General features: G+C 56.0%; 10 protein-coding genes across 10 annotated transcripts; 5 read left to right on the forward strand and 5 right to left on the reverse strand.

Annotated features, from left to right (window-relative positions):
- Positions 1 to 199: 199 nt before the first annotated feature.
- Positions 200 to 1,269, forward strand: PG998_011528 (NAD(P)-binding protein; the record flags this gene model as incomplete). The annotated part of the gene is made up of 3 exons (XM_066878344.1): positions 200 to 255; positions 374 to 515; positions 595 to 1,269. 3 exons carry the CDS (start codon positions 200 to 202, stop codon positions 1,267 to 1,269), a joined length of 873 nt encoding a protein of 290 aa, XP_066727398.1.
- Positions 1,270 to 1,784: 515 nt separating this feature from the next.
- Positions 1,785 to 3,599, reverse strand: PG998_011529 (isocitrate lyase; the record flags this gene model as incomplete). The annotated part of the gene is made up of 1 exon (XM_066878345.1): positions 1,785 to 3,599. The coding sequence occupies one exon, from the start codon at positions 3,597 to 3,599 to the stop codon at positions 1,785 to 1,787; it is 1,815 nt and encodes a 604-aa protein (XP_066727399.1).
- A 985-nt stretch (positions 3,600 to 4,584) lies between these two features.
- Positions 4,585 to 6,254, forward strand: PG998_011530 (2-methylcitrate synthase; the record flags this gene model as incomplete). Its single annotated transcript, XM_066878346.1, has 4 exons — positions 4,585 to 4,632; positions 4,746 to 4,927; positions 4,991 to 5,689; positions 5,759 to 6,254. 4 exons carry the CDS (start codon positions 4,585 to 4,587, stop codon positions 6,252 to 6,254), a joined length of 1,425 nt encoding a protein of 474 aa, XP_066727400.1.
- A 2,517-nt stretch (positions 6,255 to 8,771) lies between these two features.
- PG998_011531 (uncharacterized protein) lies at positions 8,772 to 9,749 on the forward strand (the record flags this gene model as incomplete). The annotated part of the gene is made up of 3 exons (XM_066878347.1): positions 8,772 to 8,945; positions 9,035 to 9,256; positions 9,501 to 9,749. The coding sequence occupies 3 exons, from the start codon at positions 8,772 to 8,774 to the stop codon at positions 9,747 to 9,749; spliced, it is 645 nt and encodes a 214-aa protein (XP_066727401.1).
- Positions 9,750 to 10,308: 559 nt separating this feature from the next.
- On the reverse strand, positions 10,309 to 10,932 carry PG998_011532 (uncharacterized protein; the record flags this gene model as incomplete). The annotated part of the gene is made up of 1 exon (XM_066878348.1): positions 10,309 to 10,932. One exon carries the CDS (start codon positions 10,930 to 10,932, stop codon positions 10,309 to 10,311), a length of 624 nt encoding a protein of 207 aa, XP_066727402.1.
- A 1,451-nt stretch (positions 10,933 to 12,383) lies between these two features.
- PG998_011533 (uncharacterized protein) lies at positions 12,384 to 13,846 on the reverse strand (the record flags this gene model as incomplete). Its single annotated transcript, XM_066878349.1, has 2 exons — positions 12,384 to 12,969; positions 13,032 to 13,846. The coding sequence occupies 2 exons, from the start codon at positions 13,844 to 13,846 to the stop codon at positions 12,384 to 12,386; spliced, it is 1,401 nt and encodes a 466-aa protein (XP_066727403.1).
- A 1,952-nt stretch (positions 13,847 to 15,798) lies between these two features.
- On the reverse strand, positions 15,799 to 16,620 carry PG998_011534 (uncharacterized protein; the record flags this gene model as incomplete). Its single annotated transcript, XM_066878350.1, has 1 exon — positions 15,799 to 16,620. One exon carries the CDS (start codon positions 16,618 to 16,620, stop codon positions 15,799 to 15,801), a length of 822 nt encoding a protein of 273 aa, XP_066727404.1.
- Positions 16,621 to 18,355: 1,735 nt separating this feature from the next.
- PG998_011535 (uncharacterized protein) lies at positions 18,356 to 19,414 on the forward strand (the record flags this gene model as incomplete). The annotated part of the gene is made up of 1 exon (XM_066878351.1): positions 18,356 to 19,414. One exon carries the CDS (start codon positions 18,356 to 18,358, stop codon positions 19,412 to 19,414), a length of 1,059 nt encoding a protein of 352 aa, XP_066727405.1.
- Positions 19,415 to 20,455: 1,041 nt separating this feature from the next.
- PG998_011536 (uncharacterized protein) lies at positions 20,456 to 21,350 on the forward strand (the record flags this gene model as incomplete). Its single annotated transcript, XM_066878352.1, has 3 exons — positions 20,456 to 20,502; positions 20,612 to 21,001; positions 21,033 to 21,350. The coding sequence occupies exons 1-3, from the start codon at positions 20,494 to 20,496 to the stop codon at positions 21,348 to 21,350; spliced, it is 717 nt and encodes a 238-aa protein (XP_066727406.1). The 5' UTR covers positions 20,456 to 20,493.
- A 689-nt stretch (positions 21,351 to 22,039) lies between these two features.
- PG998_011537 (uncharacterized protein) lies at positions 22,040 to 23,693 on the reverse strand (the record flags this gene model as incomplete). Its single annotated transcript, XM_066878353.1, has 2 exons — positions 22,040 to 22,239; positions 22,310 to 23,693. 2 exons carry the CDS (start codon positions 23,691 to 23,693, stop codon positions 22,040 to 22,042), a joined length of 1,584 nt encoding a protein of 527 aa, XP_066727407.1.
- Positions 23,694 to 23,764: the final 71 nt, after the last annotated feature.

A 23,764-nucleotide genomic window follows, 5' to 3' on the forward strand; every position in this document is an offset into this window, starting at 1 on the left:
GAACCTCCTATATCGCAATGCGGCGAGTCAACAGCACGTAAAGTAGGGTGGCATATCCGCCGCTGGTCGGTGCAGCAATTTGGCTTCCTCACCTCTTCAACTCCTCCAAACAGTAAAAAAATCGCTTCTTCCCTCACTAGTTGGCTTGCGAACACCCTCTTTCCCACCCTACAGTGTCTACCTTGCAAAAACCGAAACAATGAGTTCCGCTGGTCGTCTTGCTGGCAAGAATGCCTTGATCACGGGTGCCGCAGGGTAAGCTCCCCATCTCCCAGTCACCAAGCTCCCGCCAGGGCTCACAAGCCTGTCGTGACATCCGCAAGAAACGCATCAAGCCTTCCAGCAGCAAGCAATATGCTAATGTTGGACACAGTGGCATTGGTCTCGAGACAAGCATTCTCTTCGCCAAGGAGGGGGCCAGCATCCTGATGACCGACGTCTCGGAGCCCGCCCTTGCAAAGGCCAAGGCCAAGGTCACACAGCTTGTGCCTAACGCCCCCCGTGTCGAGACGATGGTAAGTAACAGCAACCATCACCAGCCGCCCATTCCAAAAATATCTATTCTAACGAGGTGTCCCGTTTCCGTCTGTATAGGTCTGCGACGTGTCCAAGGAGGCCTCGGTGCAAGCCGCAGTCGAGTCCATGGACGCCTGGGGCGGCCTGGACGTCATCTTCAACAATGCGGGCATCATGCACGCGCAGGACGACGACGCGATCGGCACGCCCGAGAACATCTGGGACCTGACGATGAACATCAACGTCAAGGGCGTGTGGTTCGGGTGCAAGCACGCGGTGCAGGCGCTGCGGCGCAACAAGAAGGCCAAGGGCAGCGTGATCAACACGGCGTCGGTGGTGGCGCTGGCGGGCGCCGCGACGCCGCAGCTGGCGTACACGGCGTCCAAGGGCGCGGTGCTGGCGCTGACGCGCGAGCTGGCCATGGTGCACGCGCGCGAGGGCTTCCGCTTCAACTCGCTGTGCCCCGCGCCGCTCAACACGCCCCTCCTCCAGGACTGGCTCGGCGACGACCAGGCCAAGCGCCTGCGCCGCGAGATCCACTTCCCCACCGGCCGCTTCGGCGAGGCCGTCGAGCAGGCCCACGCCGTCGTCTTCCTCGCCAGCGACGAGGCCAGCTTCGTCAACGGCCACGACATGGTCGTCGACGGCGGCATGACCAAGGCCTACGTCACCGCCGAGGGCCCCCGGCCCCGGCCCCCACCAACAACGCTTCCAAGGACTCCCTTTGAAGCGCGACATGTGCGACTGGGCTGACTCCAGCCGGTTTGATGATAAACGAGGGACCCGAATAGGGCATGATAGATTTAAGATGCGGACCATTTCCTTGTTTCGCAAGTTCATGGCCATAGATATCGGGGATGACGGCTTGCTGGGAAGCAGGAGGCCGGGGGCTTTCCCTGCATATGGAGAATGGCGTTTTTCTTGTCGATGAAGCCCGTTGGGCTCGAATGATTGTTGACCACAGCGTCAATATTTAGCTGTGACCAGAATAAATCTCTATAGCAAGACAATTGAAGGCCTTGAAGCAAGTATGCTACAGTACAACACAGCATCGTTCCTTGATTTCCTCCAGTGTGCTGAAGTGACTTGAATGTAGTTGGTCATAAGTTGAAATTGATGACAGATCTACCTGCTTCCAGTACGCCGCCCAATGCTTGCTGCTAACAGTTCATGCCGATATGCTCAGCTCGGTCCAATGCCATGATCATTCACGGCTGAACACTGTCCATTCGAATCACATCCTTTTCCTGCTTGGCTCAATTCTCCGCTCAGTGAAACTGTCCCTCAGTGTTCCCCTCGCCCATACTCTTGCTCCCGCTGCTCCCGCTCTGAATAGCGCCGAGGATCCCATCGATGTAGGAAGCCCCGCTCCACTTCTGGTGCGTCAACACGTCGCAGCCCAGGTCCTTCTCGCGGCGCTGGACCAAGTTGACGTACGCCAGCATGCCGTCCTCCTTGTAGGCCTTGGCCAGCTCGTTGGTGATGGTGGCGGTGCTGTGCAGGCCCGCGAGCGAGATGAGCTGCAGCACGAAGCCCTCGCGCGCCAGGTCCCAGATGAACGATTTCAGGGTCGCGTCCGTGAACCCGTGCGCCATCCAGTTGAACGACGGCGACAGGTTGTACACGAGCCCCTTGCCGGGCAGCACCTCGCGCACGGCGCGCGCCAGCTTGGTCGCCACCTCGACGTTGGGGTCGCCCGTCTCCACCCACAGCAGGTCCGCGTACGGCCCGAAGGCGATGGCGCGCTTGGTCGCCGCCGCCATGCCGGCGCGGAAGTGGTAGAAGCCCTCGCGCGTGCGCGGGATGTCCCAGTCGAAGTAGACGGGCGTCGCGCCGTCGCCCAGGGAGTTGGCGAGCTCGCGGCGCTTGGCGATGCCCATGTCGCGGTTGGCCTCGACGACGGCCGTGTAGCCGCTGTCGATCTTGTCCTGGGGGACGCCCTGTTTCCGGAGCTGGGCGACGGCGGCCTCGTCAAAGGTCACGAGCTTGGTGGCTTTCACCCAGTCGGCCTCGAAGGCGTCGATTTCGGCACCCGAGGCGCCGGAGGCTTCCATCTCCTGCAGGGTCTCGGCGAGGGGTGCAATGCCTTCCTCGGCGACGCCCAAGATGAACTCGTGGTCCCGGACGTCGATGGCGCTCGAGATGAGCTTGCCGCTCTCTGAGTCGGTGCGGGCCAGGACAAGGTTCTCGGTGCCCATGACGTCCCACTGAAAGCGCGCCGCTAGCAGGCGGTTGATGTGCTCGCCCGTCGGAACCAATACCTTACCGGCCAGGTGTCCGCACTTCTTACCGCCGTGCAGCTGGTCCTCGAAGTGGACGGCCGCGGCGCCGTGTTCGGCAAACAGCTTGGCCAGCTTCAGGACGGCGCTGAGCCCGCCGTGGCCCGTGTCGCCGTCCGCGACGATGGGGCGGAGGTAGTCGACGTACGGCGTGCCCGCGCGCTCGGCGGCTGTCATCTTGCGGCGCAGGTCCCACTGCTTGCGGTCGTGCATCGACTGGGCCTTGGCCATGCGCTGGACCTGGTTGGGCACCGTGTTGTAGGGGTAGTCGCCGAAGTCGGGGGAGACCTCGTTAGTCGAGGTGAGCACTGACGAGCAGGCCCAGCCGGACAGGTACAGCACCTCCTGGTGCGGAGCCTGCTGCGTCATCTGCACGGGGTCGATGGCGCCCATGGTGTGGATGGGCTCCTGGCTCGCGAGGCGCTCCTGCACCAGGTTGAAGAGCTTGCGGGCCATGACGGAGCTCGGGTAGGTCTGCGTCTGCGAGCCGCGTTTCGACACGACGTCGGCGGCGGTGTAGGGACGCCGGATGCCCGCGAACCGAGGCGACGCCCACCAGGCCTCCACCTCTTGGATCTGCTGCTCGTAGAGGGCGTCTTCGGCGGCACCGGCCTTGGAGGACTCGGGCAGGAGCTGGAAGGAGTCGGAGGGGAGAGGGGCGGATAACGGCGGCTCTACCGGCGGAAGAGACATGTTGTGCATGGTGACAGAAAAGGCGCGCGTGGCAGCGACCGAGGCTCTCGTTGTCGTTCGCAGCGTCGGGGCGACCCTGCGAGGAGCTCTGAATACGGCTCTTCGAAGCATCGCGTCTTGTCAGGCTCAAACGGATCGAGGATCAATTGTGGCGGTCGAGATGGAGGTCAGCGACATAAAAATGGCAGCTGTGGTAATATAGATATCGGACAAAGAGCTTGCCACAGGGCGTGATGGAAGCGACGGTGGCTTCGGCCGAGGTTCGGTATTACGAGACACACAATACGCATCAATGTTGCTGCAAATCAAATCGCTGCCGACGACAAGCGCTAACCCGAGCTCCTAGGCTCTCTGCCAGAAGCTTTCTGCTCTGCCTCCAGTAAACAAGGGGGCAGGTTGGGGGTGATAGCCGCTAGTTTACCCCGACTTTACCACCGCTAGCCACCCTGCCATTGGTCAATTCACACTCAATAAAGCCCCAAAGCACCAAAGCACCCCCAGTCTTCCCTCGGCTCACCGCGGGGTAACGCGGGCCCCTCCCGCTCTAATGTCAAACTGCCCCCTAAGCTAGCTAGATGTCAGGTCAGGTCAGTCCTTTCGCCCTTCGCCCTTGAAGCTATCTTCGTACCCTCCCACCCAAACATGCCTGAGCTGGTACTTAGCTCTCTATCCCCACCCCGCCGCATACAGACAGACAGCACTCACTGTAGTACGTCAGGGTCATCCTCTTCTAGGCAGGGCCCGAGACCGACGCCATCCAATTGGACAAGCAGGCAGCTCGGTAAACTCGATAACATGCTCTCTCTCCGCTGGCCGCCGGATCGATGGTGGGAAATGCAGGTCGATCGGTTTGTTTGGTTGTTTGTCCGAATTTCTGACCAAAGCTGTCCCTCAAAATAATTCTCTCTCTTCTCGACTCTTCCGTGCTCATAAGATTGCTACTTCTTTTGTCTGAAACGAAGTTGGAGGTGGACATTTCACATATTTGCTTTCTCCGTTGTCCCATTCCATTGCGATCAGGTCCGTACTTTAAACTGCTTTCCTCTTCACCCTCGAATAGCCGAGGTCCCTCCCCAAAACCAGTCCGACTGTCAGAATGGCTATGAACATACGAACAACGACGAGAGCTCTGGGTGCGATTCGTGTAAGTTATACATAACGTTTCCTCAAATGTTTCTGTATATCTGTTGTTTTCTCAGCGTGTCCCGCGTTGTTCTCTGATCGCCGGTGTTGTGAGCTAAACCCGTCTCATTCCAGTCCAGAGCTGTCCCCGCTGTCGCAATACCCGCGGCGAGATGCTACTCCACATCAGAACCCGACCTGAAGGCGACGCTCAAGGAGGTCATCCCGGCAAAGCGGGAGCTTCTGAAGAAGGTTAAAGCCAAGGGCGACAAGGTCATTGGCGAAGTCAAGATCGAGAATACCATCGGCGGCATGAGGTACCAAAAACCCCCATCCAAACTCATCCGACGAGAGTCATACTAACGACTACTGTCACGCAGAGGCCTGAAAACAATGGTCTGGGAGGGATCCGTTTTGGACGCGAACGAGGGCATTCGCTTCCATGGACGCACCATCAAAGACTGCCAAAAGGAGCTCCCGAAAGGACGCACGGGCACCGAGATGCTGCCCGAAGCCATGTTCTGGCTGCTCCTGACGGGCCAAGTCCCGTCAGTGAACCAGACGCGTCACTTTTCCAAAGAGCTCGCCGAACAGGCTGCCCTGCCCGACTACGTCAACAAAATCCTAGACGGCTTCCCCACGGACCTGCACCCCATGACACAGTTCGCAATCGCCGTCAGCGCGTTGAACTACACGTCCAAGTTCGCCAAGGCCTACGAGGCGGGCATCAACAAGGCCGATTATTGGGAGCCCACGTTTGACGACGTCATTAGCCTGCTGGCGAAGCTGCCTACCATCGCCGCCAAGATTTACCAGAACTCGTACCGCGGCGGCGGCGCGCTCCCCGCCGACGTCGATGTCGACCAGGATTGGTCTTACAACTTTGCCGCCATGTTGGGCAAAGGCGGGAAGGAGAATGAGAACTTCCAGGATCTCCTGAGACTGTATCTCGCCCTCCACGGTGACCACGAGGGCGGAAACGTTTCCGCCCACGCCACTCACCTAGTCGGAAGCGCCCTTAGCGATCCTTTCTTGTCGTACAGTGCTGGTCTGCAAGGTTTGGCTGGACCTTTACACGGGTAAGTTTCTAGGGAAAGAACCCGAGCTTCTGATTTCTTGTGTAGAAAATACTGACACCATCCTACCAGTCTTGCCGCTCAAGAAGTGCTACGATGGATCCTACAAATGAAGGAATCAATACCCTCTAGCTATTCCGAGAAGGACGTCCACGACTACCTCTGGACGACGCTCAACTCAGGCCGCGTGGTACCGGGCTATGGCCACGCCGTGCTGCGCAAGCCCGACCCGCGCTTCGAGGCGCTGATGGACTACGCCTCGTCGCGGCCCGAGATCGCCAAGGACCCAGTATTCCAGCTAGTAAAGCTGAACAGCGAGGTGGCGCCCGAGGTGCTCAAGAAGCACGGCAAGACCAAGAACCCGTATCCCAACGTCGACTCGAGCTCGGGCGTCCTCTTCCACCACTACGGCTTCCACGAGACCCTCTACTACACCGCCACCTTTGGCGTCAGCCGCGGCCTGGGCCCCTTGGCCCAGCTCATCTGGGACCGCGCCCTGGGGCTGCCCATCGAGCGGCCCAAGAGCATCAACCTGGCTGGGCTGCTCAAGGCCGCCGAGGCGGCCTAAGAGCAAGTGTAGTAGGAGGGATTGGCATTGTCGCGAGTCGTGGATGCGCCGGCGTTCCTGGCCCTGACATTGATATGTATTAGATCTCAGCTATTTAGCCCTAGGATATTTTCAGGTGGCCTTACTCAACTTATTTTTGGTCCCTTCCTCTTTACTTGTGTGTTGTACAATGATAGAATCAGTGATTCATTGGCAACACTTGCGATGCCTACCCAATTCACTGTCAAGAACTGGTCGTCCTAGGGTTCTTCTTCTCTCGGCCTGCATCGGCATGCCCCGCGACATTTTAGCAGTGCGGGGTGATTCCAACATGCCATTCAACGAATCGCATCCTGCAAGGTGCTCAATCCGCGTGTCGTCGTCGCAACGGAGAAATGCCACCACCCTTCGTCCCATCCACCCCTCTGTCGCCATGGATGGATGGACCCTATGTGCTTCTAAATTTGGACCCGACCGTCAGCATTGGGTTGCATCGTTCCAATATCAATAGCGCAACACCACCACTCTAAATGCCTGCCATATAGCAGTTCGTTTCGCTCCGCGGTCCTCTTCTGGTTACAGTGTCAGTGAGCAGGTAACGTGTCGTCGGGGCCCGGCGCTGGAACGTTCTGGCCCCAAGCATGCGCACCATTCAAAGTGCCAATGCACTCACTTGGTCAGGACTAGTGGTCGATCCTTCATTGCTTATTATCATTATTCTCTTCCTGCTTGTTCTTTGCGAAGATGCCTGGATGCTGTGGAACAAGGCAGTGGGTGAGTGGTGTACCCTTCGTCCACACACGCAACACGGTTTACCCCTGAACCTCGGTAAAAAGAGGCTAAAGGGGCCGGGTAACACACGATTGGTCAGAGCGGAATGTTTCCCAAATACAGCTTACCGGGAACCCAGCGATATTTGGCGGCGGTCCTGGCCGAGTTCACCGAGTCTCCGTTCCATTGCTCAAGTTTCACCATGGCGCAAAGGGCGGTGCCAACATGGTCGGGGCTGGTTTTTGGTGTCCTGACCTGTCTGTTCTTGTCGCGGAAGATATTCGAAGCCGGAGTACAACCTCCTCACACCATCGATCATATATAGTGCATATCAGTCTCGTAAGGCTCAGCAACCTATTCGAGGGGATACAAGACTGACTCAAGTCAGCTTGTCGAGTCAACCTGAACACAGCGCGAACCGAGCCTTCATGTCAGGTGATGAGATGCACTTAGCGACAGCAGACTCGGCCAGGCATTCTCAAGTATGCCTCAGCGCTGCGACTCTCTTGACCCCTCCTCAACCAGTCCAGCTGGCCCTCAGAAGGCCTCATGCAAAGACAATTAAGCTTAATCTATCAGAACCCCTAATTGGGGTCAAAAATAGTATCGAATACCACCTCGTAGCCCCAGACTCGCTCGATGGCGCCATGGCTATCTGGCCCACCGGCTGGACCTAGATCTGTCTCTCTCACGCGGGCGGTGTGACAACACGAGTACTCATATTTCACCTCCGTCGTAAGCCGCACGCGGCGTCCGCGGAGTAAAAGGTCGCGAATCAATATTGGACTAACTCCATCCCATGCACGGAGAGCTGAGTCTCTACTCTCGCTACCTCCCTCCTGTCATTCTATCCCGTCTTCGAGCTACCCAGCCGGCTGGCCAATGGTCGGCTCAGTGGATCATCTCGCGAGAGCATCTCCCCCCAGAACCAGATCTTCGGTCTGTCACGAGTTTCATGTTTCTAAATAAAGACAGTTCTCCACATCCCAGGTTCGAGTCGTGGTCTCGACGTTCTACGTCGGTGTATTTAATATGTTTTTCATCTAAAATGTTCTCGCTTCCCGATTCATCCGCAAAATCCACGGCAGCTGATGGGACGACGCTACCGTGCCAGCTGGGCTAGGTTGCCTCAATCACGGTTACTCTCACACTCTCCCTCTCCTTACCAGCCCGAGAAAGGCGTATCCCGAAAGCGCCAACGAATGCTGTTGTCCTCTTGAGTGCATAGAGCAATCTAAATTGCCCGCTCTACTCAGGCTTAGCGCCGCTTTCTGTCTTTTCATGCCTGGCTCTGGTGCGGCCTCCCTCGACGAAACGCCCTTGGTGGGCGTTCAGCAGCCATGCTCTAGACCTTGTTCTCCCATCAGCTCTGTCAGCATCGGGCGACCCGTCTGTCGTACGGGACAGGGAACCTAGCTCTTGCCGCCTTACGAGTGAGGAATCGAGTGAGGGAGTAGAACGAAGCGGGATGGGAAGGAGAGTGGCATGCATTTGGCTCGGAACGTAACGCTTCTGCTGCACAAGAATGTGCTCTCGTAGGCAAGCGAGACGGGTATAAATACTACGTCAATGTCACTGACGATGGTCGATCCTTTCCACTTCAGCAGCTTCGAACCAGAAGAGAACCGTCTCAGAGATCCTCATCGTCGTCACACCGCATTCTCAGTCATCCGAGACTCATTTCGGGCAACGATTCACCATCTTTACAGGAAATTACCCTAAACCCCACGTACTTTTATCACCATAAATCCACCCCCGTTATTAAAGATGCGATCTTACGCCGCCATTCTCTTTCCCGTCCTCGCGGCTGCTACCCCCATTGGCATCATTGGCAATGGCGACCAGCCCTCTCCGGACAGTATTCAGATCGTCAGCGCCTCTTCGTCCGGGAACGGCTGCCCCCAGGGCACCGTGACCACCGACATCTCTCCCGACCGAACTGTAAGTCTCTCTCCGTGAAGACTACCCTGTTGCTAAGGAGTTCCTATCTGGCAACCGCAATGACCGTTAACTAACAATGGTACACGCAGGTCATCACATTTGGCTTCGACGGCTTCCAGACCTTGATCGGACCCGGCACTCAGGTCACGGACCGGACCAAGAACTGCCAGCTTCACCTCAACCTCAAGTACCCCGGCGGCTTCCAGTACGCCCTCGTCGACTCCACGTACCATGGCTACGCCCAGCTCGAGAAGGGCGTGACCGGCACCTTCTTCTCGACCTACTACTTCTCGCAAGATGCTTCTGCTACGGTATGTCGATATTTCGTTTGTTCCTTTCTACTCGCTTGCCGGCTAGAACACCCAACTCAACCTCAACTCCTTTTTTTACCGACACGCATGGCCTCACGTGACAACAGCCCTCTCATCCCCTTTACCCCATTCAATAATTCTGAAGAAGCCCATGCCACCAGTCCCCCTTTTCCCATTTTCCACACAACATGAACCTGAACCCTTTACACGCTAATACTTATCATCACTTCCTTTCCCTGAACAGACCACGACCCGCACCTCGATCACGGGCGGCGGCGCCTGGGAGGGCGGCCAGGTGTACACCAAGGAGGACAAGATCCCGACGACGTCGGTCATCTGGTCGCCCTGCGGCCAGACCGGCCTGCTCAACATCAACAACCGCATCGCCCTGACCAGCACCAACGCGACCGCCTTCGGCCAGATCTCCGACGACGACGCCACCGTCGCCTTCACCCAGCAGCTGCACGTCAACTGGCAGACCTGCAAGCAGTAAAGTACGGTGGGCTAGGTGGTAGTGCTAGGGCGGTGTATGTTGATGCCCGAAAGGGGGAGAGAACTGGACGAAAAAGGGGCTGTGGGCTCTCTTTCGCCCAACTGCCATTCTTTTGCCTTCATATACGCTTGCATCGCTGTGTATGGTCTTGCAGCGTGGCATTAGCTGCAAGCCTATCAGCGCCCTTTTGGTATGCTCTTCCGCGGTGTGCCTTGCACGTTCATCAACCTAAACCAGACGGGGCCTGGGAACAGGTAATAGAGCAGCAATGCAACCGGTTTGAGAGCCTGGTGGAACGAATGACTGGAAACATTTCCTAGTTATCCTCTTCTTTCCTATATATGTCTCTAAGTTAGGGGTCTCTAGCATAACTCGATCAAGCCTTTTACATCTAACTTGACTATTCGACACGCATCCTAGGCTCCCGCACTCTGTGACTTTTCTGTTCATGATATGTTTGAATGCATCAAAGCTTTTCCACGTCTCGTATCGAACCAGTCAGGGTCGATGACCCCTTGAATCCCCAGATCAGATTGCTAGACCTTGCTATGCATTCGTCTCAGTTCCCTCCTCCTGAACTACCTCTTTCAACGTCTGGACCCGGCTGCGGGACTTTACTAGGCTCACTCGTCTCTTCGACCGGCTGCTCCGTCTGTGTCGCCGGCACCGTCACGGTCTTGGTGAGATGAGACGTGATGGTGAGATGCAGCGTGGAATCCGGCCCTGACTGGGTGGGTGCCGACGAAGTCGGAGTGTCCTCAGGTTGAGTCGTTTCTTCATGCGATGACTGTTCGGGTGCTGCTTGGGATGATGTAGCCACAGCGGTGGGACTCGGCTCCTCCTTCGAGGGGCTGCTACCAGCGCACGTCGCGCACTTCTCTGGGTGTTCGCTGACAGTGGCGTAGACCTTTATGGTCGAGGTGTGAGTAGGCGCCGGCTTCGTCTCCGGCTCCTGTCCCGCCGTGGTGGTCGTTGTCGTCTTCGAGGGCTTTGCCGGCTTGGGCTTAATCGAAAATGTTTTGTGCTTGCTGGGTTGCGAAGTCGGGTACGCGGTGGCTGATGACGTCTCGCTGCTCTTTGGCATCGATCCTCGTGCGTATTTCCAGGGAGACCAGGCCCAGCCGCCGCCGGCGCTGGCTGTGGAGGCCAGCAGGGTGATACTAAGAATGTGTGAAAGCTTCATGTTTGGTGAGATTACCGGCAGTTTATACCAAAGAATTACTGTGAGGAATAGGGCGGTATAGGGGGACGCAGTTAGTTACTGGTTATTGCATATTGACAAGTACAAATTAGTCCATCCCCAACAATGCGGTGTTCAGTCTTATAAACATGGACTTTTCCACTTCGTAATGTTCTAGGGGATTGATGCTATCGATGATGATCTCTTGCCTAATGCCTGAGTGCCTGACTACATCATCTTTGTGACAAGATTATTGAACATGAATCAGTCAAGATCTTACATGCCTTCAGAAGTAGCCCTAGCATCTAGTCCTCGCTTTCAGCCTTCCCCAGGTGCTAGTTGGCAGGCCGGCCCCGTGATAAGGATCCTCGACTGTACTATGTGACGTAGAATGGCTGAGAGATATTAAATGCCCCGATTTCAGCCCCGATTGCCGGCAACACAGATTTCTCTAGCTATGGGGTCCGGCAGGGGGTGGTGAAATGCCTCTGGACCGAAGCTTAACTCTGACTTGTAGCTGTGACCAGAGTGCAGTGCCTTAGCAACGGCACAAGCAGTTTTGCCTCGTCTTACGCTCATTCATGCAAGACGAATACTGACGTTGCACTTCTAACCCCCATCTGCGGGAGGGAGCTCCGGTCCACTCACGGAGAATTAACCGACTAATCGAGCCAGGTGGCCGGAAGCAATCAACCGTGCCCCCCGCCGCCCGAGCACACACTTACCTGATTGCTTACGATGCTGGCAGGGCTCAGGGCTGAACGCATATCACCGTACGTCAGAATAGGGTTTCGCGGCGTCCAGTAGCCTCGTAGGAGAAACTCGACACGATTCGGCTGAGGAGACGCGGATTGGCCTTCTTCCCATCGTCCGATAATCCAGACGAAGTAGGAACCGTCCGGCTGGAACTGTCATCGCATAGCTTGAGCATGTTTAAGTGCCTGATTCCGGCAGTCACACAGCTACCTGCAGTTAGAGGCGAGCCTAGGAAACACAGGAATTGCAGTTCAAGGCTGCGACTCCAAATAAGTGTTCATTCGACCGGACTCACCAGCGAACACTCATCAGCATCTAACCCCAAAACCAAGTCGTACGTGGGATATATATATATATATATGTGGGGGGGCAGCAATGTAAAAGCCCGAAAATCGAGTTTGTTTTATTTTCAAAAAAGGGAAAGCCGGGCCGATCCTACTACAACGTATATATACACCTGCAAGCCAACCAACGGAGCCCGCGCTTCCGGACGCGCTGTCTATTACACGGAAAACAGAGACGATGGATTTACTTCCCAGTGACAAAGAGAAAACCTTCATAGATCATGGTGACTAGATGACTCTCCTTCTTGCTTTTCAATAATACCGGACCATCAAGCAGATCAGAAGAGTATCAAATCACAACAAGCCGTGCCCGCAGAAAGACAAGCAAGCACATGCGCTCTAACCGGCGGCCGCTCAGCGCAGCGTGTTGCTGCGAGGCGGCTCAGGGGCGTATTGCGAGGGGCTCTGCGGCGCGCGCCCGTCAAAGGTGTTGCTGCGCTGGGGTGCAGCATCCGGGTCGTGGGTGAGGAGGGGCATGTGGCCGGTGGGAGCGGCACCGCCACTGCTGGTGGGGTCCCAGGCGGCGGCGGCCTTCTCGGGCACGTCCATGCTGTTAAGCGAGTTGCTGCGCTCGTGGTCGTTGGGCACGGCCGAGTAGCTCGAGAAGTTGGGGCCGGCGCCCATGGCGCGCGGGTTGTACTCGGTGGCCTCGTGCTCCAGGGCGTCGGGGTCGCGGCCCTCCTTGCGGAACTGCTCCAGCTCCTGGCGCTCCGCCTCCTGCTCGGCCGCGTACCGCGCCGCCTCCTTCTGGCCGCGGCTGCGCTGGCGGAAGTAGTAAACCAGGAGGGCGATGATGGCCAGGGCGCCGACACCACCGGCCGCGGCAAAGACGCCGGACTTGGTGCTCGAGGGTAGGGCGTCCCACTTCTCGCCGACCGACTTCTCGGGCTCCGGCGGCGGGCGGTTGATGTTCTCGATAGCGGTGGAGTTCTTCTCGGGTCTTTTTCATAATGTTAGTCATAGCTCATCAGGTACTTTGTTTAGCAATATCCATGTACTTACTCCTTGATCTTGATGCTATCCCATTTGCCGGTTCGGTCGCCATAGCTGTACTCGGTGCCCTTGGAGAAATCTTCCACACGGGCACTCTTGACGTGCATGGTGTAAGGACCAGCATCAAAGTCAGTGGGACCGCCGGCCCACTCGATGGTGCCCTTGGGCTGGCCAGGGTCACCACCAGCCCAGATACCGATACTCAGCATCATGGGGGTCTGGGGGTAGTTGTCGGTGTTGTTGGCGTCCTTGGGCAGTAAAGTGCGGATCAACTTGCCATCGAGATGCCACTCGAGCTTCTCCTTGGTCCAGACGGAGGTGTAGTTGTGGAAATCGGCCTGAACGCCGCCCTCGACGGGGTGGTAGCCAGCGTTGGTGTTGTCGCGACGGTCCTTTCCGAAGTAGTTGGTGGAAGCCTCGCCGGGCTTGCTGCCGAGGAACTCCCAATCGACCTCATCCAGATCGTCACTCTTCCAGACAATGGAGCTGATGATACCCTGGCCAGGCGCGGCCTTCATGATGACCTCGGTTCTTCCAAAGAAGAAGTAGAAGTTGGATGTAAGGGTCGGGGAGTAACCCTGCTTGGCGATGGTGAAAGCGGCGCCAGTGTCCTTGTCGTATTTGACCTCACCGGCGGTGGTGTTGAAAGTGCCGGAAGGCGGCGTCGAGTTGAAGTTGAAGGTGTGAGCGGTGCCCAGAGCAGGATCCGGAGGACAGTCCTTCTCCAAGGGGTTGCAGAGAGTATGCAATTGGGCGGCAACAGGGGAAGAAAGAAGCGAAACCAGCAGCGCAGAGGCTGAGACGACCGAATAGGGCGACATCATCTTGTCGGTATTGGATCGTATAATAAATGATACGAAGGAGCGGAATGCGAGGTCTTCAGTAAAACGAAGACTCGACGGATGTATAAGGAGCGATGGCTTAGGTCCCTGGTATTACCCAGAGAGATAGCGGCGGGTGGCAGACGGTGTAGCACCACAGATGCTGCAAAGTTACGATATTATGTTGTTGTTTATCGCGTAGACGGCATGTTTCTCGATCGCGGTCTTGGTCGTGGTCGGAAGGGATGGATTACTCGTCTAACCTGGCCAATGGACCGAGGAAACTGCTTCTTCGGGCAAAGGAGTGACGGAGGTAAAGGGCGTGGACACAATGGGTGAACCGCGAAGCCCGTTAACAAAGGAGTGTGGCGTAGGCTGTTGTAAGTCGTCGGTTCGAATAATTGTTGCTGCGCGCAGAAAAAGGAAAGACACACAGAAGATCGGAGGGAGGCCCTGTTCGGTGTAATACTAATATGACAGGGCGAACCTGAGTCGGGGAGTTGGTGTGATGTTTCAGATGGAGAAAACAACACGGCAAGCCAAGGAACGGTTGTACCTGTTCTGGGTCTTGTCCTGGATCCTGCCTTGGAGCGGGTGGAGATGTCGCAAATGAGAGGCGATGGAACCGAGGAGGAGTACCTAATCAACCGCCTGCAAGCACGGTGCAGTACAGTAATTTCACGAAATGAATGGATGCGCAGGAGTTGCAAATAGATGTCTGCGCTGGGCGGTCAATCGAGCATTGCAAAGAAGAACGACAGAGGGAGTGAGGGGGAGAGGGTGATGATGGTGATGAATTAGAGTTGGATAGGGGGGTGCATATCGGCCATTGATCGCTTATCTCAGGGGATGCTTGTTGCTTATGCTACCTACCGACAGTGCTAGAGTGCTAGAGTGCTACATTCACCTGCAGCGAAGCACTGTAAGGGGACTGCAGCAAATGTACCGAAGGAGAACGGATTTTGCCCAGCGAGCTAGGGGGCTTTGCGGCCCAGAAACTGGGGAAAGGCAGGGCCAAAGACACCATCTGCAGCATATTTTAGCGCTCCCCTGTTCCTTGCATGAAATGCCCAGCAGGCCCTAATCTCGACGGTGTGATTCGCTATTCTTGCGACGATCAACGTTTGAACCCTGGAGTCTTTGGGCCAATTTGACCTAGCGTGCCTTAGCCACTGGCCGATCTCAATCCAGTATTTTGGCCGCCGCCATATCCGTCCCTACGTACTTCCCCAATTGGCCTTCAACTGCCAACCGGATATTTCGATCCATTCCTTTGCTCAATATTGTGCGACTTGGCAGAGGCTGAGAGGTCGAGAAGACTCTGGTTCAATCCGATGCAGGCGGTTATTTTTGGCTTCTCGGTATGTTGCAATACGAGGCGACAACTGAGTGTGGGACAACTGAGATATCGTCATCCACTCCGGCGGCAATGATTTCTGGAACCATTCTTCCACACCGGTGATGATGACCGATTGATTGACTCTCGCACCTCGAACTCTAAGAGCAAAGCGCATGCTCGGCTGGTGTTGGCGGTTACCTCCCGCGTCTGCCGCAGCCCGCCTGTGCCCGTCCCGTGGGTGCTAAGTGACACAAACGTTGTTCGTGGCATTCCCGCCATGACAGATGACGGCAAATGTTTTAGTTATCGCTTCAACAACTCTAGCCGTCCTCGTCATGCGACTCTGGCCAAAGTTTCGCCCATCGATCAGCAAGGACGAGCGGGCTTGGTCCTTGCGCCTTCATGGGGCTGTCCAAATGACCTGCGACGTCATGGGAACTATTTGGAGGCCTGCGCCACATCTGCACTGGGGGATACGATGCTTCACTGTTTTCGCTTGAACCAGCGACATGTTTTCAATTGCCTAACTAGATGCGTAAGGTGCCTGAGACAGCGAACTTGATACAGCTGCTTGTAAATGAGGCCACTGTCTCCAGGTTAGTGAGCATGCCGCGACTCAAGGTCGATAGTATTTGATCGCCACAACCACAGCTCCAACCGATAAGGCCACAAAAGTCCAGGGCTTGATCGCCGCCCAGGCCATCCGGGCGCTCGTGCGGTACTCCCTCTTGTTGCCCTGAATGAACTCTTCGGTCTCGTTGACGCGCGGGAACGGCACGTCCGGGACCTCCTTGCCCAGGAACGCGCACAGCGGCTCCCAGCCGGACCCCATCTTGTACTCGAGGCGGCGGCCCGACTCCTCGGGCACCAGCTCCCGCACGCGGCGGAAGTAGCGGTCGTACGTCTCCCGGGCCCGCTGCTCGTCCATCTCGCGGTAGTGTTGGGTGCCGAAGAGCCCGCACATCATGGCGCGCGACGCCGTCACGGGCGGCAACGCCGTCACGAGCAGCATGATGTCCAGCGTCCAGTCGAAGATGGGCGCAAGGACCCCGCTCCGCACGCTCGGCCACCACGTGTCGAAGTTGCGCTGCACCACGACGACCTTCGCGTCCGGATAGGCCTGCACCAGCTCCTCGGTGAAGGGCGAGGCGCAATCCGTCACCGCGTCGTACTGGCCCCAGACCTCGTCCCACTGCGCTCGCGTGAAGCGCGCCGGCGGCGTCGCTGGTGTCTTGCCAGGGGGATGGGCAAAGTCCGGCCAGGTGGCCTCGGCGCCTTTCTCCATGCCCGCCCACGGGTTGGCCCAGACGTCGTCTAGGCCATGGTGGGTGTGGTATCCCAGGATCTTGAACGCCTCCGCCATGGACCTGGTGCCCATCTTAAAGAGCGCGGCATTGATGACCTTGGGCGGTCCGGTTTTGGGGGTCGTGTCACTCATGTCGGCTGGCAATCGAGAGATTGATTCCTGCCTTTCAACGGCATAAACGAGGAGCGGTGAGAATCTTGGCAAAAACGTGGGGACTTTTGTTTGTAAGCAATGCCTCTTTGGTGATCGTGACAACGCCTGCAGTATGATGTCCAAATTTCCGTGGTACGGCAGCACTTGTCGAGGAAAGACAGTGACAGAAACGAGAGAAGTTGACAGGAGAAAAGGTGACAGAGGGGACAAGAATCACATGGAATATACGCAATATCATAAGCTTTTGTTGTTCTTAGGATGCAGCTTACCGGGGGGAATCCCTTCTGGCCAAGCGCGTTGCATCTGTCACCATTGGGCCAACAGGCTAAGCCCGTTCCACTTAAGCGACTTAGTGATTGTAACGATACTAGGGGCTTTAGAGGCGTATACGATGCTATTAATAGAACAATTGGCTGGCATGGAGAACCTCAATCTTCGTTTTGAGCTTATAGGAACGATAGATGAAGCTATAGGTTATGAATACAACCCATAGCCTAGGATCTAATTGGAGAATACGAAATAAACATTGTATTAGGTGATGCTGTCGATGCCTACAGCAATTTCATTGTAAATGGCCTTGGGAGAGTGTTGAACAAGATGATATGAGGCTGTTCCAAAAATGGCGTGTGAGAAGTACTGTGTCCCTTCCTCAAGGGCAAGTATAAGAAACCCATCACGCAGGTACTCCCAGGAGAAGGTGGATAGAAATACCAAACTGCTGAGTTCGGTGAAGAGGCAGAGAAGAAAAGCAGCAAAGGGAAGAAGAAACGGTTGATTATTCTTAACGGAAGTCAATGTTCTCGTTAGAAAATGAGGATTCTGATGACTGGTCTTGGTCAGCGTTCACCATTTGGAGGATGATCTCAACAGAGGCCTGTGAGGCGTCGAGTCCTCGGTCCCTACTATTGTTCCTACCGCTGTTGCTGGAAACCCGGCTGCCAACCCGGCTGCCACTGGTCCGGCTCGCGGCGAAGTGATGTATGTTGCAATAGTTTATCCCAAAGCACCGGCCGGCACTGGCAACAGCAAAAATCTGGGCAACAATGATTTCTCAGTGAACTTCATCAGCGACCTTAAGAGTCGGATCAACTACGATGAACAAGACCTCGTAATTCCGGTCCCAGAATCAACGGCTGTCTTGAAACTGTGGGATTTTCTGGTTCTATATCACAACGATAAATTACGTTTCTTGTGTATTTTGGTTCAATGTCGAGCTGTCAACCTAGTAGAAATGACTCGGGCGAAGATGACAAATTGGAAAATATGTACACACAATCATACTAATGGAGGGTTTTTCTTTGCCATAATCAGTGAAAATGCATCTTGTATTACGGTCTTGACGACCCGAGCAGGTTTTGAGGAAGGGTACTCACCAGTATTTTCACTCCTTAATAAGGCCTCAAACCATGCTGGAGTATCTGGTCAAGCATGTTACTAACAAGTTGGTGCAGATAAACGACATAATCAATGTGTTTCTGGGCCAAGCTCAAAAAAACGTGTGCAAATTATTGATTCTGCAGTTGTTGTGGTGACTTGATTGTTGTCTGATTCACAGTTGGGTCAACCAGGAAACAATTTTGATGTATTCACCAAGAGACAGGCAAAAAAAAGAATCGGAATCACCATCGTGTTTTTGCAATCAAGCGGCAATTAAAGCACTAATCTTTCACGTACCTGCTCCTAATTTCTTTTTGGGAACCATCCGCATTTCAACATGTCAGATCTAGAACAGAAGAAGTTATTCTCAATCCAGCCTGTTCCGGGCAAAGGCAATGGCGTGATCGCTACATCAGCTATCGCCAAAGGCACCAGGATCCATGCCGAGTCCCCTATCATCACTCTGCCAACTTTTGACGAGGCTCGAAATGCTCCGGCTCTCAACGAATTGGTGCTCAAACAGCTACGCAGCTTGACCCGAGATCAGCAACGCCACTTCTTCTCCCTTCGCAACATCCATGGCATGAGCCTTCCGATCCCGCTTGGCATCGTCGAGACCAACGCCCTTGCCTTTGGTCCAGGAGGTGAGGGTGGTGTGTTCCTCACGGCATCTCAGTTTAATCACGACTGTCTGCCTTCCGCCCGTAGCAATTGGAATGTCAAACTGGGAATGATGGCCATCCACGCTCTGTGCGACATTGAGGCAGGGCAAGAGATCACCATCACCTACATCAATCTCGAGACCCGTGCAGAACGCCAGAGAATCCTCCAGGATGGTTTCCACTTCACCTGCGTCTGCAAGATTTGCACACTTCCACAGGAAATGATAGATGAATTAGACACCATCATCCTGGAGATCAAAGAGATTGACAAGTTCCTCAAGGAGAACAACATGTCACTCGAGATTGGCCTCCGATTGGCCTACCGACAGCGATACCTGATCGAATCCAGCTGCCTCGATATGGCGCATGCCCCTGACACCTACAAGTTTGCCGCGAAGATGGCGGCTGTGTACAAAGACTACGCCCGCGCAAAGGTCTTCAGCGAGCGACAGCTTGCCATCGACATGGATGAGTACGGCCCCGACCATCCCGAAGCCCTAACACAGCAAGACATGGACGGTTATCTCGGAAGTCTTCTTGAGAAGCACTATGGGCCACTCATCCCTTATCACTTCCGGCTTAACGACCTGGAGAACTGGCTATGGATGCAGCATTTGCCCGAGGAGCACGAAGGAGAAACCGGAGAAGTAGCTAGCGAAGGCACTGCTGATGAGATCAGCCATGATTGTTCGAGCCACAACGAAATGGGTTTTGATGTCGAGGCAGTTGGCTAATCAACGAAGTGGCTGGAGGCAGGCGTGGATTGGATGAACTGGCGAACTTGGTGTGAGCTGATGAGCTTCCTGTACTTTAGCTTCCAGGAGTTGGAGCTCGGCTTCGAAGAACAAACTTCAGGTTATGTTCACAGACACGGGCACCCGACAAAGGCAAATTTGACAAGAAGAATCCCTAATCTTAGATTGACTGGATGGCATAACCTCGTGAGGACTCTCTGGCCGATATCGCAATGCTTAGACGGTCTAGGCTCCTGAATGGGAGATTGAATGCATATTGTCTCAGATCCGATCTTCTTATTGATGGCATGTATCCGACGGGGATGGATTGGGCGTAGTTGGCTGGAAGACGTTGCATGTGGGACTGTCTTGGCTGTGTGATTGGTCGAGAGGAAGAGAGACGAGAATCGCAAGCTCTTGCTGCTGTCTCGCTGCTGGCTGGCAGCTGCATGTGCTTTACGTTTTACTGGCATGAATTGCTGCACTGCTGCACTGCTGACACCACCAAACACCGAGCGGAAGCTACTACCCCGCCTTCGTGTCTGGCTGTCCGCCTAACCGCCTGTTTCAAGAGCTGACCACCACCCGAATTGCCCGACAGAAAACCCCACCTCATGGCGCACCTTAACCTAACACCTAAGCGTGGTGCGTGGGTAGGCTGCTAGGCTGCTTGGGCTGGCAGGTACGACTTTAACGATGGACAATTCAATTGGCGATGGGCGGAAGGTAACAGTTGCTTTTGGAAGTCGGGTGTCTCGCCGGAGGGGCGTTTGCTGAGGAAGAAGTCAACAAACTGGAAGTTGTCAATCAGGCCTGCGCCATTTCCCCCTCTTCTCTCTTCCATTCGATCTGATCCCATCCATCGTATTTAATCGAACAACAATCCTAATCCGCTAGAAGTTGACTTGACTCGACTTGACCTTCTTTTCTGTCGTGAGATCCCCTTGACGATCATTAGTCCCCAGCCTAGCATCTCTCCCTCCCTCTAACGCTTGTCAACAGCAGAAGTCCATTTCGAGAAACAAAGCAACGAAGCATACCAAAACCCCACTTCAGGCCCATTACGTCACTCGCCCAAAATGCCTCGTGTAAGCTTCGTCCTAGATGCGATAGATACTCACAATTGCAGCAACCAACACCCAAAAACTTGTCATTCAAGGAAGCGTACTAATTGATGCCCTTTTCGTGACTTTGTAGTGCAAGTACATCCTCCTCGATTGCGACAACACCCTCTGCCTGTCGGAGCACCTGGCCTTCGAGGCCTGCACCGACCTGACCAATGAGGTCCTCGAGAAGTTCGGCAAGTCGGAGCGCTACACCGTCAAGCAGCTCTTGGAAGACTTCGTCGGCCACAACTTCCGCGGCATGCTCGTTGGCCTCCAGCAGAAGCATGAATTCAAGATGAGCCCTGAGGAGGTCGACGCCTACGTCGACCGCGAGCTCGGTGCCGTCACCGCCAAGCTCAGCGAGAAGTGCGAGCCCTGCCCCGGTGTCCTCGAGCAGCTCGCCTGGGCCAAGAAGGAGGGCTACCCCATGTCCGTCGTGAGCACCTCGGCCAAGCCCCGTGTTGTCGCCTCCATCAAGAAGGTCGGCATCGACCACTACTTCCCCCGACGAGCACGTCTACAGCGCTGCCACCAGCATGGAGAAGCCTTCCTCCAAGCCCGACCCCGCCATCTACAACTTCGCCTGCGAGAAGCTCGGCGTTTCCCAGAAGGAGTGTTTGACTGTCGAGGACAGCAAGAGCGGTGCCACCGCTGCCATGCGCGCCGGCATTCCCCTCATCGGCTACGTCGGTGTCTACGGCATCGAGGAGGGCAAGGAGAAGATGGAACAGATGGCCAAGATCCTCAAGGAACAGTGCAATGCCGCCGTCATCATGTATGACTGGAAGGAGTTCCCCGACTGCGTCAAGAAGATCGAGTCGATGATGTAAATAGGCACTGCATCTCGACACCTTCAGACATTGTTGCATTGCACACCAAAGCCATCCATTACCTACAACAACATCCGATTGTCGGTGCCGGATATGCTCTAGACGTCTAGAAGCAGGCGCGATGCGGTTTTGGAGGATCGAAATAGACTTAGGACATTCTTTTTAGACCAATATGTCTTATGAGATTACGACCGTAGATTCCGCCGTTGCGGCTCAACAATCGAATTTCATGCCTTGGAACTTGCGACTGTGCTCTCGTGATGGCTGTAAACGTGTAAGCTTGCATCAACAGAAGCCCGAAAGGTCCCCAGGAGCCGTGGGAGAGTAAAATAGGCGATGGTGTCGAAGTGAGAAACCCAATTTCAAGTGAAGGTTTGCCAGATGATATTTGTTCAAGATGCCCAAGCAGCTTGAAACGGGATGACTTTGAGGTTAGCATCTGTGACGCCGCCTTTACGCCATTTGCTTGGACCTAATGGTCCAAAGCAGCAATGCACGTTCAACCATTGCCAAGCTACCAAGCCTTGGAGTCTCCGCGATTGAAACCCTCGTCACTCCGACATTGTCAAAAGTACCCCATCGTTCTCGTGACATCGCGTCCAACAAGCGAAAGCGGTGCACAGTTAAGAAGAAGCAGCCAGAGCAACTGAGAAGTATTGAACGTTAAATTGATGAACCTCGATCCTGCTCTACAAGCTGTATCTGAACCCCTTGTTCTCCAGCTCGGTCAGGTCGTGCATGCCAGCCTCAATCGCCGCCTTTTCGTCCATTGGACCCGCGCGGTCCCGCCGGCGGTTCTCCCTCCACATGTACGCGAGCAGCGCGAAGATGGCGAACAGCTTGACTGCGTACCCGACCAACATGGCGATGTAGGCGCTTTGGTAGTTGGCTACAGAAGACGCGTGTTAGAGCAGATGCACATGAGGAGGGACATATACATATGGATGGGATGTACTTACGGGCTTCGCTGTCGCGGAAGGTCTGGGGCCCGATGATGTTGCCGACGCAGTAGCCCGTGAAGAGGATGGCGGACGTGAGCTGCTTCTTGGTGGAGCCGGCGATGTTGGACGAGATCATGGTCAGGGCCATGCTGAAGCCGAGGCCCTGGAAGTAGCACAGCCAGAGGGCGACGAGGCGGGCCCACTTGGCGTCGTTGGGCAGGCCGATGAGCATGGCGGCGCCGACGATGCAGATCAGGTTGGCGACGATCATGGTGAGGCAGCGCGTGCCGGTGGGCCAGCGCGAGCAGATCCAGCCGCCGGCCAGCAGCGCCAGGAACTGCACGGCGCCGCCGGGGATCTGCAGGTACTGGGTGCCGAGGGTGTCGAAGCCGAAGCTGCCGACGATGATGGACGTGAAGCTGGTGATGGCGGCGTTGGGCACCTGGGCGCCGACCGACATGAGGAACAGGATCCACGTCTTGGGGTCGCGCACGCACTGGGCGGCCTGGTCCCACTTGAAGTGCTTGTTCTTGACGCCCTGCCGGTTCGCGGCGACGCGCGCCACGGCGATGGCCCGTTCCCGCTCCGTCAGGAACTTGCAGCTCTCGGGGCTGTCGGGCAGCACCCACAGGCTCACGACGCCCCAGGCGGTGCTCACGGCGCCGAAGATGACGAAGACGTACATCCAGCGCGGCAGGCCCGTCGTGATGTGGCCGACGGCGTAGCCGATCAGGCCGCCGAACATGGTGGCCAGGCCGTTGGTGCAGTAGTAGGCCTCGAGGCGCAGCGGCTGCTCGGCGCTCGTGTACCAGGTCGACATGATGAGCACGAAGGCCGGGTTGACGGTGGCCTCGAAGGCGCCCAGCAGGAAGCGGTTGACGGCGAGCCCGGCGAAGGACGTGCAGGCCGGCGTCGTGATCAGGATGATGCCCCACGCCACCGTGGTGAAGGAGACGAGCTTGCCGATGGGCAGGCGCTGCAGCAGGTAGCCCGAGGGAAAGCTGCTGGCCAGGTAGCCGAAGTAGAAGATGGAGCCCAACCACTGGTACTCGTTATTGCCGAGGTGCGTCCCCTGCTTCAGGCCGAAGGCCGAGGCGAAGTTGATCGAGTTCTTGTCGAGGTACTGCAGCATGTACGTCGTGAAGAGGATGGGCACGATGCGGTAGTCGACTTTCCGCAGGACGGCTTTCATCTCGGCTGCGGATGCGTCCAGGTCCCCGGCGGCCGCGTACACGGCGTAGGCCTCGTCCAGGTCTTTGCTGTGGCTGCTGTCACTGCCGCTGCCGCTGTGGTCGCCGTCACCGTCCGACTTGGCATAGTATCCCTTCCCCGCGGGGGGCGAAGGGGCGCGCGGAGGCACGCTGCCGGCCTCGATCTCCGAGGGCTGCTTCATCATCGACATGTTTGATGACGATGAAGTGCTGTTGCTCGACTTCTGACTTCTCTCACTCGCTCTCTGGACCGATACGGCAA

This window comes from Apiospora kogelbergensis (genome assembly GCF_038363985.1).
Source record: "Apiospora kogelbergensis strain CBS 113332 chromosome Unknown utg000007l_segment0_segment0, whole genome shotgun sequence".
NCBI lineage: Eukaryota > Fungi > Ascomycota > Sordariomycetes > Amphisphaeriales > Apiosporaceae > Apiospora > Apiospora kogelbergensis.